This window comes from Trachemys scripta, chromosome 10 (assembly GCF_013100865.1).
Source record: "Trachemys scripta elegans isolate TJP31775 chromosome 10, CAS_Tse_1.0, whole genome shotgun sequence".
NCBI classification, from domain to species: domain Eukaryota; kingdom Metazoa; phylum Chordata; order Testudines; family Emydidae; genus Trachemys; species Trachemys scripta.
The window spans coordinates 12,127,674-12,143,621 of NC_048307.1; the positions used below are offsets into that span (position 1 = coordinate 12,127,674).

The 15,948-nt window shown below is 52.6% G+C and overlaps 1 protein-coding gene across 1 annotated transcript; it reads left to right on the forward strand.

Moving 5' to 3' along the window:
• The first annotated feature begins 3,090 nt into the window (after nt 1-3,090).
• LOC117884396 (retina and anterior neural fold homeobox protein 2-like) lies at nt 3,091-15,698 on the forward strand. The gene is made up of 3 exons (XM_034784766.1): nt 3,091-10,384; nt 11,689-11,846; nt 12,924-15,698. The coding sequence occupies exons 1-3, from the start codon at nt 10,159-10,161 to the stop codon at nt 13,245-13,247; spliced, it is 708 nt and encodes a 235-aa protein (XP_034640657.1). The 5' UTR covers nt 3,091-10,158; the 3' UTR covers nt 13,248-15,698.
• The last annotated feature ends 250 nt before the right edge of the window (nt 15,699-15,948 follow it).

Consider the following 15,948-nt stretch of genomic DNA (forward strand, 5'->3'; position numbering starts at 1 on the left):
CCTGAACCCCTCTGCAGAAAGCAAATTTCACTGGAAATCCCAGATGCAGGGTTGGATCTCCAAGTCTTTGTTCAAATGCATTAAACATTGAAATGAGCGAAACCAAACACCATGTTGTTGGTCGCATTTGCTAGTTTGCTTCTGTTCAAGAAACAAGGTGTCTCCCAGGTGTGTTTGGCAAACAGCCATGTTGCAGGCGTCGCAGTCTGGAATAGCAGAAGGTGTTTCCTGGCCACACTCTGGGTTCATTGGCAGAGATGGGTGCGTGGACTTGGTGCTGTGGACAAGCAAAATTGCTGGTAGAGTGCAGTGGGGGCAGCTGCGCTGCATGTGCCTGGCTTTGAACCATTCCCTTTCGAGACCGGCAAGTTAGTTCAGAGGTGGAGGGAGTGTGAGAGGAAACGCGGGTGGCCAGGATGTGAATGGTGCAGTCACTTGATCTGGAAGGACAGTGGCAGCCCCTCTAGCCTAGCTGGAGTTCGTTTTATCTCACCGAATAAGAGGCATCACTTACGACTTGCTGCCTTCTGTGCATTCCATTGAATCAACCCCTCCCGTGCCTCGATCCTACGGTGATGGACACATTATAAATACTTGGAGCCTACTAGAATTACTGAGTTCGATGTTCCAGCTGCGCTCTGTCGTCGAGGCTGGGAATGCAGCGCGGCTGCTGCGGCAGAAACTAATAGGATCACTAATGCATGCCAGTATTAATTTTCAGGTTGAGTTCCCGGTGCTTTTAATTTGGGGGCTTTTGTGTGAGAGGTTTGAAGGCGAGGCACCTTGAAGTGCCGAGACAGCTCGAGGCGGAGAGTATGTTGCCGCTGGAGTGGAATGCAGGGATGATGGGCCTGGAGCCCAACCCCTCTTATCTGGGACGGAAGAAGTGACAGTTCTAAAACGGTTAGCGGCGGCGTTACTGATGGAATGACACCGGCCCGCCTTTTAATCAGTGCTTGTTTATAACTGTGTTTCATCTCCATCCTGCTGAGCTGGTGTTCTCCTCCCCTCCTCCAAGAGGGAGTAGCACAGCTGAGCTAAACTGACAGCGCTATCCACTGCAGGCCTTGTAAACCCCTCCTCTGCTTTGGAGGAGAGTGAGCGAAAAGCTCCCTTGGTAGAGAAGTGAGGGGAGAGGTTTATAAATGGTTTCATTTGTTGGGAATGGGGTAGATAGGTGGTTACTGGAGGAGCCCAGGGTGTCCACAGTGGAATCGCGACCATGGTTCATCTGCCTTGGGCTGCGGGTCTCTTCTGAGCAAAAATGCTAGAGAGGCATAGGTGCCAGCATCCTTGAGCCTTTGCTCTGTGGCACTGAGCTTGTACAGAGGCACTGCCACAGGATTGGATGGCTCCCATGAGAGTCCATTGGTGCTCTGGGGCATAGACAATCTTGCCCCAAGAGCTGAGTTTGCTGCCTCCTGAGTGCTGCCAGCCTGGAGAGAGGTGTCTGAGCTACAGAAGGGAACTCTCCTCCCACGTGGGGCAGCCACTAGACACGCAGGCCTAGAGAGAGATGCTCAATGACTTACAGACCACTAGCATTTTACCTGGTATATCCCAGCTCTGTACACATTAACGCTTCACTGGAAACTGCGTCTGAACCATACGTTTGTTCAGTAGATAAATCCTTCCGAGCCCGTCCTGTGAGAGGCAATCCAAGCTGGATTGCTTTCCCCGGGAAAGCAGGAATGTTTGGTGTCTGCCCATGTCTGTTATGTCCAGCCTGTCGCTGGGTGCTATGGTACCAGTGACGTGTAAACTGCTGGCTAACAGGTGACTAGGAGGCTTTCAACTGGCCCAGTTGCTTAACGGGTGATTCTGAGCAAACCAGCTGCCTCCTGACAGGGGAGAAGTTGCTGGGTATTGTGTGTGTCCTTCTGCACACCTGCCTGCTTTGCCTCGTGCTGCCTTAGCTCTTCTCCAGCAGGGGTAAGCTGCTCTGGCCAAGCGCTGCTGGAGGTGAGCTCCCCTTGCTGGCTGTGTTTCCTGCTTTGAAGTCTGATGCCTGAGTGATTTGGACTCCCTCCTCCCAGTCGGTTTTTGAAGGGATGTTTCAGCTTTACTCTGCAAATGATCCGGGACTGAAAGCAGACAATCCGGTGGAGGGGGATCCGGTTACAGACAGTCTGAGAACACACAACTGGGAGTGCTTCCCTGTCTCCAAGAGCTATGACTATCTGTTATCCAGGGACCCCTCGAGAAGAGCCCCACGCTGGATCTGATATGGAAGTGGTTAAGGATCTTTCCTAGGGCTCCCTGATGCAGTGAATTAATGCATTAAACTTCCATCCGATCTGGGGTCTGGGTTTAACTGTGGAACTGTTGTAAAAGCCTAAGGAGGGTGATGGTCTTGTTTTAGTCTCTGCCATTGCAAATGCTTTGCAGAACTGGCAGTGTCCTAAGGAGAGCCCCCGGACTGGAACAGCAGGGGCTGAAGCAGATCAGGTGTGAGGAGCAGCAGTAGGGCTGGGGGTCCAGACTGGCAGAGCTGGGGTGCTTCAGGCCAGGACTGAGGTGCATTAGTGGCAGGGAGGGGGATACCAGTCTCTGGGGCCAACAGGACTATTGCCCAAAGGGGAAGGGCCAAGAAACACCTCAGCCTCCCCCGACTGCTTCCCCGGGGATCTCAGCAGGGACTGGAACCAAGGTGCAGGTCTCTAGTCTCCTCCCACACCACCAAAAGGTAGAGGAAGAGGAAAGAGCTTCACTCTCCTGCCTCTAAGCACTGGGGAGAGCTGCTGCTGCTCAGTTCCTGCTCTGCCTTGGGGCTGGAGCTCAATTCTTGCGTTAGCCCCGAGTGCCCTGGGGAAACACTCAGTTCCCACTCCCTCACTGACACATACGCACGGCCCTCCTGGATTCAGGGCTCCCGGGGACAGGATTCACCCACTCACCAGCCTGAGTAGGTAGGATTGCATGCGCCCAGAGGATTTCCAGGCGGATTGGGAGGACGTGGTCAGTCGGGACCGACGGGCAATGGTGGGAAAAGAGGATGCAGGTCCAGACGTTCCGTGTGCCTTTCCTGTCTGAGGAGCGAGACTCTGTGTTGAGAGAGCCCTCTCCCGTCTGCAGATCTCCCACTGCACATCCTCCCCCAGCCCCCTTTCCAGCCTGGGGTTTCTGGTCCTTGCATCCATGCCTGTGATTTCAGGACACCAGCCCCGTCCTTCATGCTGTCGCTCTGGGCTGAGCAGCCTGCACCTCTCCTGGGCAGCGCTCCAGTTTACTCGTGTACCTAGACTTGGTTGTGTGTCTGCTCCAGGACAAGGGTCTCGGTGTGTGGTCCCGTAACCTCCTTGTTTGCAGTTGGCAGAAATCCCATAAAAGCCTGCAGGCCTTTTTGCTTTCGCAGGTTAGTGGGAAGAGACAGTCTAGTGTACCCATTAAGCAGGGAGGGTAAGCGCTTTCTCATTGGCCTCTAGGACACACACCAGCCTGGCTTCCGTGCCAGCTGCTTTCCCTCGGGGGATAGGTAATGTTACAGAAATCTGCCCCATCGTTGTTCTGCCTATACCCCTTTGATAGGGGCAAGGACAGCCCGTAGCTATCGTTACACCTCGTACAGATGCTCTTGGCCATTTACTAAGATCAGGTGGAGTCAAGCTGGTCTACACGGAAAACTTACATTGGCAAAGCTCCGATGTAAAATATCCACACCCCGCAGAGCTGTAGTTCTGCTGACCTAACCCCCCTGTGTAGACAGTGCTAGGTTGACGGAATTCTTCCATTGACCCAGCGACAGCAGTGGGAGACGCCCTCTCGTCACTGTAGTGTCTGCACTGAAGCGCTGATGTGCTGCTGTAGACATAGCCTTAGAAGGAGGATGTGAGAGTAACTGACATGGAAACAGCAGCAGGTTTGATGATAGACTCTGAGGCAGGCACAGCCGGGGTTGGGTCTGTCCCTCTCCTCTCTCTTTTAAAGCCTCTTAGAGCTGTGGTGTGAGTGGCTGCAGCCAGGGTGGTAGGGAAAGTCAGGTGCAAATTCTCTGCCCCTCAACTCTTCCTCTAGTCCTGTTGCATGCCTAGCACATCAAGTTCTGCCCCAGCTCTGATCATCCACCTCAGTCCTGTCCTGCAGCACCCTCCCCGCCCCTCCCCAGGCCTGCCCCTCTTGTGCATTTAGTGGGCTGGTTTCAGATGCAGGCTGGGGCCTAGGTGGGGTGTCCAAAGCTCACTGTGGTGTGGGGCTCCAGAGTGGAAAAGCTCATGTAGGAAGCCTGCTCTCCTTCCCTGTTCTGTGGCATGTGGAGGGCAGAGGGGGTTGAAAGAGCAGCAGGCTTGAGATGCATCCCCTCACGCATTCTCACAGGGCCATTGAAGCCTGGTGCTTGGCACTGGGAGAGGCCAGGGCCCCTGCCAGAGGAGAAGAGGCAGGATCACTGCTGGCAGGTGTCCTACTGTACTTCTGTAGTAGCCACACTAACAACAAACCAGACCTATGCCATGGCACTCAGCTCTGCCATAGCAGAGATTTCATGCGGAGGCTGGCAGTGGCTGGGAGCAGTCTGAGAAGCCTGCTCCCTCCTCTATTAGAGACACTCTCTCCACAGGGACTCACTTCCCCCCCCATGGCCTCCCAGTCAATAGGACATAGGCTGCTAAGAGAAGTGCGAGGCCCACAGGCCAGTGCCAGTCCATGCACACTCCCCTCAGTCTCTCTCACACACACACTCACTCACTCACTCTCTCCTTCCTCTGCTCCTTTTCTTTCCTCTTCCCCACCCATTTCTCCTAGCTCTGTCCTTTCCAGTCTGCCATGGCCTTCTTGCTGTATCCCCCACTTCCGCCCAACTGTCTTGCCCTCTGTTCCCCCCATTCCTGCTCTCTTTGTCTAGTGTTTCTAAAGCCTCACCAATTAGCAGGACTCCCTGTTGCCCAGCTCAGCTTTCAGCCTGTGTCCTTTCAAAGAAAGGCAAATTCCTCCTCAAGGAGACCAGGTATCGCTCCTTCACCGTTGGAGCAATGACGGGGTTACAAATCCTCCTCCAAACAGCAGGTGGCTGCAGCAAAGGCTTCCCATGACCGTGATTATTTCTCTCTCGAGAAAACTAACAGTAGTTTTTATTAGATCGTTCACTCCCACTGCAGCTTCAGAGTGAGATGTTAGTGCCCATACTAGGATCCAAACAAAATCCAGGGCTAATCATTCAGGCATTGCCCTGGATAGTGTTACTTCAGCCTGTGCTGGTGACTGAGCATCCGTACAGGCCTGTGCCCCAGTTACTGCCCTCCAACCGGTTCCAAAGCCCAATGAGTGGAGTGTGATCCCTCAAGCTTTCAAGATTTACTGGCTTCAAAGCAGAGCTTTCTCTGCACCTTCCCTGTGCTTTCAGCTGACTGAAAGCACCCATGTGGAGTTAGGGTGTCGCAGTATGGTGCATGCTCAGCACTTACATCCGTTGCAGTGTGGTTGTCGCCATGGTGGTCCCAGGACATGAGAGGAGACCAGCTGGATGAAGTTATATCTTCTGTTGGCCCAACTTCTGGTGGTGGAAGAGACCAAAGCTCAAAAGCTTGTCTCTTCCACCCACTTGTATCCATGTCATTCAGGGCCACCGCTTTGGGAGGCGGTTACTTTCTGCTCTTTGGTGTTCTCTCACACCTATCTGGCCTTTGCTTTGCCTTCTGCATTCAGGGTTTGTTTCTGCTAGAGCTGGGATCCCTTCCTGCCTGAAGAAGGCACCTGTCCTAGCAGAGAGAAGGCTCGTGAGGGGAAACAAGGAGCTAAACTGCAATCAGTCCAGTGGCCTGACCTAGTGGCTGCAGAGAATATAGTATGCATTCCCTGCATTGGAGCGCTGTTACAGCTCCTCCCTTCTCCAGGCTGCACTGGCTTCTGGGATTTGCCCATAGAAGGGAAGAAGAAATCATCCATTGTTCTGATTTTATCAGTGAAATCTCAAAGTTTTCCACCTCCTAGCCATGGGAAATGGCAACAATCTACCAGGTCACCTGGCCCCTCCTCCTCCTGCTGCTGTGGGATCCTTTGCTACAGAACATGCCCAAGTTCATTCTCTGCTTGGAAACCTCCCAGATGAGGAAGCTCCCAATGCTTCCCTTGGGAGACTATTCTATGGACTAATTAGTCCAGGAACGGTCTCCAACCTTCACTCCCCTCCCCAAGCCTGTATGTGGTACAACCTTAATCACCCCATGGCCAGAAGTGGATTGTTTAGACATACTGGGAGGCTGATAGCACAACTATGTGCCTGTGGTGTCCGGGAAAACAGATGTTGCTCGGAATACAGTGGAAGATGTGGGGGAGCCAAGTGGGGTGAACAACCGGGGGAATGGGCCAAGAGATGGGGAGGGGAGATCTCTATAATCGAGAGCTCTTGCATTAACAACCTGGCTTGTGCCAACATCTCAGGCCACCACACACATTTCCTCTAGTCGGATGGGGTGGATCAATTGTTCCCTGGCTGTTTAGCACCTAGCATGTTTGAAGCCCTGCAGCTGTGCTCAGAGCGGGCAAGTGACCAGCTTCCTTTGGTCAGCTGAGGGCTGTCATTCGTTCCTTGGCAACGGGACTGGAATGGGGGGAGGAGGAAGGTGCTCTAAGCAGGTACTGTCTTGTACTGCTCTGAGGTGGCCTGGAGTTAGCAAGACAGAGAAAGGCCATCCGTCTGTCAGCAGTGGGGTGTCCATGCTGGGGAGGGAGAGGCAGCAATTTGGTAAATGGAAGTAATTGAATTAGTTGCTCTCAGCTGTGTGCCGCTTGGGATGTGGTTACAGTTCAAACTCCGCCCCAGCGCGAGGGCGCTCTCCGAGCTCCAGGGAAGTGACCCAAGCACATTCAAAGCCTGGCAGGAAGGGACCCTGAAGGGAGGTGGGGTGGCATGGCAGTTCAGAAAGGGATAATTACAAGAAACAGACAGACCCTTGTGCTTCCCCGTGACTAGGGGACTCTCTGGGGAAAGGCTCTCAAGCTGCTTGCTGGCTCTGAGGCCCGTGTTCAGTTCTGGAGAGACTCTCTAGCTCAGCGGAGCCAGCTGAGAGATATAAGCATGAGTCACCGCAGAGCCTCATCTTTCCCTGAGAACAGCCCTCACCATAAAAGGAAGGGGCAATTCTTTGTATGATAATCAATCAAACCTGAACTGCCGGCCCCTGGACCCAGCCCTCTCTAGAACGCTGGGAGCCCCAGAAGTCAAGGTAGCTATGGCACGTCATCATAGCAGCGTGAAGATTGATACCAGACAGCCCCCAAGGCTCTCCTGTGCTCCCTAAGGTGCAAAGACCTAGTTCCTCAGGCTCAAGACACTATTCCTTAGCTATAGCCATCCCAGCATTTTGAAGCGTTTCCACGGGCTTTGTTTTCCTGGTCACATTCCCATTCCTGTGTCTCCAGATGTGTCTGCCCCATAGACTTGGGCTGCATCTGGGTCTTAGGCCCTAGCCAGCCTAAACCACATTCTCTACTGCTTTTTGGTCTCCCATCTCTAGTCTCAAACACCTCAGGGGCTGAGACTAGGGGCTGCACCCACGCCCTGGCCTCTAACTGCTCCCAGGCCTTTGCCTCTGTAATCCAGTGAACTCTGTTCTCAGTTTCTGGTTCCTCTAGCCAACCATGCTCTCGGTCCTCTATTCATACTCCTGAGTTTCTTCTCCCCTTGCTCCAATGAGCTCTGGAGTCTGCTGTCTCTTGTCTTCATTTCTGGTCACTAATAGTTCTTTCTTGTTGGACACACTGGTGCTAGTGCTTTTTTAATTCTTCCTGCAAATCCACAAGAGCAAAATTAATACCGTAGCTGTTGGAGAAGCTGAGCAAAATCCAACTGGAAATCAACAGTAGGCGAAATGCCCAGTCATTTTAGGCATGGGGTAATTCTGGAAGGCAGAATATCCTGGCTTTGTGGGATTTCATTCCCTTGCTCCACGTTCACAACGGAGAAATGTAGAGTAATCTGTGCAAAAGGAGGGACAGCGATGGAGACAGGAAAGCAGCAGGAGAATCTCTTCTTGACTGGAAAGCTTGGGGCTCTCCCTCCATAGTGAACATGACACCATGTAAAGTGGAGGTAGCTTCAGCCGTCTCATTTGGCTCATTTGGAATCTTGGTGGCCGTTCTTCCTGTCTCCTGTTTAGAGAGAGCCCTGTGAACTCCTCTGGCAGGTGAGACAGCTTTTCCGGGTCACTGCTAGGGAGCCATTAGTGGGAATATTTACTTGGAAATTCAATCCCGGCTCACGCTCCCCTCTAATTGATTGAAGAGTTTCTTTGAAGTGAAGAAGTTAATTTAGTGTCTGAATGGGGGAGGGGAAAGGAGGGCCTTGGAAAAGAGGCTTCAGGTAAGACGTTTCTTTATTTCACACCTGCTGGAGACAAGTGGGTGATCAGAGACTCTGTCTGCAGTTCGCCTCCTACATGGACACACCTGGGAAAGTCCAGACCAGCTCTAGGTTTCACTGGACGCGTCTGGGTCAGCAGAGACCCCTCCCCGACCACCACAGTAATTTAATTGGAATCTCACATTAGTTTTTGGTGCGGGAAAGAGGGCAGTGCGAAGACCAGGCTCCACTTTGTTCCTGGACATACCTGGATTAACAGAGACCGCTCAAATCCTCCTGAACTCACCTGTCCAAGACTCAGCCATCTCTGCAGATCTCTGAATCACTCCGTGCAGGTAAGATGGGAAGGATTTCAGTGGGGAAAAGGTGCTCCGAGAATGGGGGTGATGCTGGGGTGGGGGGGAGAGGGAGCATTCCCAGTGTTCACAATGTTCTGCCCATTGAAATGCATCTTCCTCTACAGCTTCTGTGACTTCAGACCCGTCTGGAGCAGAGTCTGGTACAAATTGTGTCAAGATTGCCATGTTCCTAATGGTTGTTCCCTCCTTTGGGGCTGACGTAGCCTCTTAAAAAGGGGGTGTTCCATGCAGTGCTAAGGGGAGAGGGAAACCTATTGGTTCTGAAGTGGGACTTTACTCTCCTCAGCATAGTAAATGTTCAGGACTATCAATGTACTCTTAATGCTGAGGAATGAAGGGGTGAAATTAGCCTTGGGGAGGGGCATTTCCTTTCCCCGTCTGTGCAGACGAACTCATTTGTCTCTTTCTCTTCCCCCCTCCTCTTCTCAGCTGGTAACTTATCCTCCCTGAATTCCATGTCTTTGGGGTTGCTGGAGGGTGGAGTTTGGGCTCCTTTGTGGTCACAGTGTAAACTATTGAGTGACTATTTGTAGTCACCTAGCCCACTGTAGGAGCTATGTAAGTAACAAACAAAAATTGGCATGGTTTTCTTTAGGGATGGGCAAGGTGGTTTGGAGAGAGAACCGTCCTGTCTGTCTCTCCCTGCTAGAAATCTTGAATTGACCCCAGAAGTTCTCTGAGGTTGAAGAGATCTCTCTTCCGCTTTAATATTCCATGTGTACTGGCTTTGGCTGGGCCTGAATACTGCAGTATCATGAGTCTATTTTGACGTCTCCTCCGAGCCGACAAACAAGCAGGGTGTAGTGCAGCCATGATTCTCTGGCAGCCGTGAGCTGAACAGGATTACGCTTCCTCCACAGGAGTTTCAGGTGAGCAAGGTCTGGATCATTGTGGCTGCATCTGACCATCAGTCTTTGAAGTCTGGTTGTCCCAACTATCAAGAGCCAGCTATGGCTTCCCCAGCAGAGCCAGCCAGCTCACCAGGACGTCAGTATGAGCCATGTGCTGCAATCTCAATCCTTCATTCAAGTCCTGGTGCTGTAATCCTGCACAGCCTGCCGGCCCTGCTGAAGGTGGCTGGTGCTCTTGCGTGGGGGAGTGGGAAATCAGACAGCAGGCTCTGAAGTCTCCTTCAGGAGCAAGAAAGCCTGTGGTCTTCAGGCTTCTAAGCTCTCCCCATTATCCAACCCTCCCCCTCCAACAAAAGATACCCCCCCCTCCTGCGTCAGAGCATGACCCACCTCTAGCTGATGGAGGTCAGGGGATACATTCCCCATGGGCAAGTCATTCCAGAGTGTCTTTGTTTGGGGCTTCTCACTCCTTTCTCTGCAGCATCTGGCTACTGGAACAGTGTCTCCCTGGTTAATCTGGACTGCAGCTCTTTCACATTTCCCTTCCCCGCTGCTGGATGAGTGGGATTCTCATGGGCCAGAAGGTCAGGAATCCTCCACCTGTCTCCTTTCCACCCAGGTGCAGCAGCTCTGCTCGGGTCCCTAGTGGAGGATGTTCGGCTCAGAATACATGCTGTCCTCGCTCCCGGCTGCATCTCACTTCTACAGCCCTGCTTTCTCGGCCCAGCTCACATCCGCTCCTGTCTGCAGCCTCTTCCTCCCAGCTCCCCTTTTCAGCTACCAGCTCTTCCAGCCCTGCAGCCCTCCGGAGCCCTGCAAACAAGCATTGCTGCTGGCGAGCCAAGGCGCAGGTTTGGGGGAGCTGGGGGACTTCTCAGGTAAGCTAGACAAAGGGACCCCAGGGGATAGGGGTAAATTCCCCAGTTTCCACCAGGACGCACAGTCCTTGCTTTGAGCCCCTGGAAGGTCCCGAGATACCAGAATTTAAAATCATTGTGATGCGATTGTGTAGGAGAGGGGTTCAGTTTAGAGACTTCTAAAATGTATTGGTTTGTTATCCCCTCCCTCTAGACCTTACCCAGCCGGACCCCGGGTACTGTGGCAAGTGGAAGGATACAAAAAATAGTCCTAATAAACCCCACCCTGTCTTAAAAGATTTCTTCACTATGTATCGTATGCAAAGCACATGATGGAGCGGGATGGGGTGAAGAAGTGACTGGCCTCAGGAACCTTCTGTGCTCACTGGTGGTGTTAGGTGCCCATCTGTCCCTAGGCCAGCCCTTCGGGCCAGCCCCAGAGCACACGCTGCCATGCCCAGGCTTTTCAAGGGGGGTTATTTCCTTAACAGAGGTTAGCGAACAACCAGAAAACAGCCTTTTAACTTATTTTAGCCTCAGGCTGTCTTGCTCCTGGCAGTTTCCCAGTCTCAGTCAGTTTTGCGGGAGCAACAGCCCCAGGGCTGCTTCCATGAGCCCCTGGCTCTGGGGACCCACCACAGGAGTTAGCTCCACTCTGGTGTGGATTTCCTTCCCCAAGGCGCAGCTGTCTCGGTCCATCTGCCCCAGCTACCACTAGCAGCCCTTGATAGGCCCAGGCGTAGTTTAGCCTCTTTAATTGGCTGGATTGGGCGCATCTGTTCTGGCCAGGAGAACTGGGTTCAGTGTATCCATGGGAACCAGCTACCCTGTGACACCCGCCCAAGCGCAAGCAGGCCGTTTTTTTGTTCTGTGTTTGTGCAGCCCTTAGCACGGTGGGGTCTTGGTCCCTGGCTGGGGTTCCAGGGCACTACCGCTAAACCGAGGATAACCTCAATGCCACCCATCCCATCCTAAATGCGTTCGAGATCGTGAAACACTCAGACACTACCATGAAATGGCCCAGATGAAATCAGCGGAATGAAATCTAGATACTGAGGAGTGAAGGCTTTTTAAGACTTAAAATAAAATGAACAACAAGTCTCTTGAGGGATCTCCTCTCCTCATGTAGTTGACTGAAAGGTCTTGGTCTCGATGAGAGACAAAGGCCCTGGTAAGGGGACAGGCTGTGCATGGGAGGGCATGGGGCTGGTGGTGAAGGGAGGGGTGGACAGTGCCCAGTGGAGTGTGCTACCCACTCTTTGTGCCCCTAAGCTGGTCTGGTGAGTGGTACTAGCTCATTTGGGGTCACTGTGGCTTTTCTCCAGAGGAAGCTCGCCCGCAGAAGCAGAGACGAGCCCGAGCCAATTACAGCAGCTGGCAGCTGGAGGAGCTGGAATCAGCCTTTGAGACCACGCACTACCCTGACGTCTTCATGAGGGAGGCCCTAGCCCTCCGGCTAGACCTGATAGAGGCCAGGGTTCAGGTACCAGATGCTAGGCTAGTGTTTGGCAATAGCACCTTCCCCTGGTCTGCAGAGCTCACAATGAACTCCTTTCCCCGACCCCCTGGCCGGGAGGGCAGCTCTTTGTACCCAGCCTCTGAGGCTGCTGTCCAGGGGGCTAGCACACTGCTGCAGGAGGCTCTGTCACCTCCTGTTTGCTCTGATCTTCGCTGTGCTTATTCCCAGCCCTGTCAGTGTTTCAGCCCCATTGGCACTGGTGCCCGAGGAACCCGCCTCGGGCTGGGGAAGGTAAGAGGCGGGAGGGAACCCTTAGATGGTGGGCTCAGCTCTGCCTGCCTGTTGGCTCTGGAGGCAGTAACTCTGCAGCCACAGGTCATCGGGGAGAGCTGGAGTAAGGATCAACCTCCTCTCAGGGCTGGGAAATGGCTGAAGTGGGGAGGTCACCCAGCTGCATGGAGGGGCAAGTGCGAGTTTGTGGGATCTACCCAGCATTGCCCCCACTCTCTATTCTGTTTTTCCCCTCTCCTTACCTCCAACACCTTTGACAGCTGCCCTTCTCTGAGCTGGGCTGCTGTTTGCCAGGTCTCTGGAAAACAAGGGTGGTGGATCCCTCCCATTTCTGGTGGGTCTGGGGTGGGGACATGAGGCTTGAGACCCATTGTCAGGCTCAGAGTGAGAGAGCTGCTCTTGTCCCTCGGTTTCTCTGCAGCCCCAGCTCACGAGGGAGGGGGTGGTGTGCTGGGAGCCCATGTGAAAGTGTCTGGTTCCCCAGTGGAGGGTGTAAGGGGGATTAGAATTCTCCCTCTAGGTAGGTAGGCAGGTAGGTGGGTGGGTGGGTGGGAGACTTCCTTCCTTCTGCAATGAGATTTTTTTCCACATGACATGACCTGAAATGTCTATTGTGGTTTAAAACCTTCACTTATGTAACCATCTTTCTGGATTCCTGGAACTACAGCTCCCCCAGAGGAGCCTGGGGGGACAGATGCAGGACGGATGCTATATAAACCCCCATGTTTTCCAGTTTGCCAGCAGCACATGAGCGTGCAGGCAGGCAAAAGGATGGTTTGTTAATGCCTGTTTTCCTTTGGGTCTCCCTAGGTTTGGTTCCAGAACCGCAGAGCAAAGCTGAGGAGACAACTGAAACTGCAGGGTCGAGCTCTGGACCGAACCCTCACTAGGGACTCGTCTGCCTCAGGACACAAGAAGCCCCAAGCCCCCCAGGAAATCGAAGGTTCAAGTAAGAGCTCTAGAGTTGGAACACTGGAAGGAGACCCGGAACACTGGCTAAGCACTGGCCCCAAAGGGCAGTCTCCTCCTGGACCTCCCCTGTATAGGGGAGCTGAGGCCACCGGGGGAGCCAAGGCCAGAGGAAATTTAGTCCTACAGGACCCCCAGCTTGTGGGTCAAGGCACAAGAGCATGAGGCTGAAATTGACCTCCCCCCACCCCCCTGCAGTTCAGGAGCAGCCTGACTCAGAACCAGACCCAGCAGGGCTCTGGGCACACACAAATAGTGCCTGAAACTGACCCTGACATCAGTCCCCCCTTCCCGTACCTCTCCAGCCTCTGGGTCTTGGACCTTCGCTCCCAAACAAAGACTGTAACCATTTCTTCAGGGGGCTATAGTCACCGTGAATGGAGCAGGGAACATCAGAGGCATTATAGGGGCTTCCCAAGCCCACTGAAGGCCGTTGTCCAGCCTTGTCCATCTCTGAGCACCCTTGGTGCCTCCCTGTTTAGTAGCTGTGGCCTGAATTCCTTTTCTCTGATTGGCGTCTGCATTACACTTCCAAGCACCTGCACTCAACGAGGACAACAGCCTGTCAGAGACTTTGGTTCTAAGATACCCTGGTTAAAATCCTTCCATATTTGAGCAGGGACAGACCCATCCCCGGCTCCAGGCTTATTTCTCAGGATCCCTTCACTAGAACACATGCATGAGCGCATCCTTAGCAGGGGGATGTCGCCGCTCTACTCTGGGTTGTCTTCTTCAAATTAGGCTATTTTTGTCATAGGCTCTGGTCCAATGAGCCTGTGTTTGGGATGGTTGCCAATTTTGATTGGACGTATTCTTGGAGGTTTCATCACATGACATAGTCCCCTGGAATTAATCTTTAATTAAAGATTAATTCCAGGGGACTCCAGGGCAATCCTGTACGATTGACTTAGCTGGGGCCTTGGAGCCCCTAGGCAATAGAACTGGGCCCCTGAGCTGTGTGACAGTGCAGAAGTGTGAAGCAGGCAAACTCCTGATCTTCATACTATAGCATGGCTTTTGGGTCTGTGTGGAGTTCTCACCCGCTATCCAGAGCCAGGGAGGGTAACCAGATATCCTCATATTATCAGGCCTGTCCCATTATTAGGGGCTTTGTCTTGTATACGCAACCAAACCTCCCCCTGAAAAAAGGTGTCCCGATTTTTCACACTTGTTATCTGGTCACCCTAGAGCTAGGGATCCTTCTCCATTGTTCAACTCTGTGCTTTGTGGCTTCCTGGCTATTCCCTCCACGCTATACCTCCCATGACCACTAGAGGGCCTTGAGGTTCTGCAGATGTTACCGCTCCTTAGAAGGTGCCTGGGCTGTGTGCGCTGGAGGAGGCCACGATTCCTAAATTCACCAGCGGCTGGACATTTGTTTCTAGTCAAACCCTGTGAGGTGCTGGGTCAAACCCAATCAGCCCACTGTCTGCAAAGGGTTGGGGGGAGTATCTGAAGCATCTTCTGAGGGTGAGGAAGGGAAACAAAAGTCTAACTTCTCTGCGGTATGGCTGAGCCAATGTCATTGGTCCTAGCATAGGGCTAGCGAGTGGGGGGAAGGTGAGCCCCTTTGTTCCCATCAATTCTTTCCCATCAGTCTGGTCAAAATGCTCCACGTAGCCACAGACAGAGGAGACAGACTGTACTGTGAGGGCCAATTCTGCGTTGGCTGTGAGGACCAGGTGACCGTTCCACCCCCTAGAAGCCTTTGCATCTCTAATACTCACAATCCTGTGATGAATGGAAAAGGGCAGGGAAAGTAAAGAAAGATGAAGGAGGAAGCACAATGCATGCTCAACCAGACTCAATGAGCTGGCACTCTTTCCTCTACCACCAGCTTTCTGGTGTCGGATGCGGAGCAGAAGTATTGGATTATTAGAGATACTGCTGCATTTAAAGTGATTTGCTTTTTCTTCCTGTTGGATGATGATCAAATAAGTCCTAGAAAAGAAACTAGTTCATAGAACTGTTCTAGAGTCACAGGGTGTATTGTGGAAACTCCCTCTCTGTCCCCCACTGATCAGAGAGCAAAGACACTAAGCCAGGAATATGAGTCAGACGTGGGCTAAGAATCATGTGTTCCCGTCTGAAGTTGCCCAGCGCGCAGAAATGAAGAAATGTGTTTCCAAAGGCAGAGTTGGTGGGAGAAAGGAAAGTTTTGAGCTGAGCAATGACAACAGAGCAGCCAGTAACACTAGTTGCAGGATACACGTGCTGATTTTACACATGCTGTATATGAGTGGCATTCAGTGCCTGCAGCCCAAGAGCCAGGTGGCTGAATGATAACCAAACTCATTATCTGTGCACATGTAAGTGCCTGTGTGTGCATGTATAGGGGAGTGTCTGTCAGCATGCATGTACTCGTATGTTTGCAGGCAGGCACACACATGTAAGCATATGAGCAAGCTTCTCCTTTCAGGGCCTGAAAGTATGGGGGAAATCTGTGTGCTGGGGGAAAGATCCACACCAGGTTTTACTGCTATTATGGCCCGGCCTGTATGAATCTCTTCCCAGTGCTTAGATTCCCAGTCCAAAGGCTGCTGTTGGACAATTGGCCGGGTGGGGATTGTCTCTTGGTTGTGTGTTTGTACAGTGCCTAGCACAGTGGGGTCTGGGGGGGGGGGGGGCACTATCTCCATACAGCTAATAATAGGAACCACTGCTTCCGTTTCAGTCCTTTTCTTTCATCTCCTATCTCTCTTTCCCCCATCTCTTCCTGCCCTTGGATTACCAGTGCTACTATAAAAACCAACAGAGGGTCCTGTGGCACCTTTAAGACTAACAGAAGTATTGGGAGCATAAGCTTTGGTGATCTGAAGAAGTGAGGTTCTTACCCACGGAAGTCTTAAAGGTGCCACAGGACCCT

Coding starts and splice junctions, on each gene's coding strand:
- LOC117884396 (XM_034784766.1), top strand. CDS start 10,159: ATGTTCGGCTCAGAATACATGCTGTCCTCGCTCCCGGCTGCATCTCAC. Junction 10,385..11,688: donor GGAGCTGGGGGACTTCTCAG/GTAAGCTAGACA, acceptor GCTTTTCTCCAG/AGGAAGCTCGCCCGCAGAAG. Junction 11,847..12,923: donor TGATAGAGGCCAGGGTTCAG/GTACCAGATGCT, acceptor GGGTCTCCCTAG/GTTTGGTTCCAGAACCGCAG.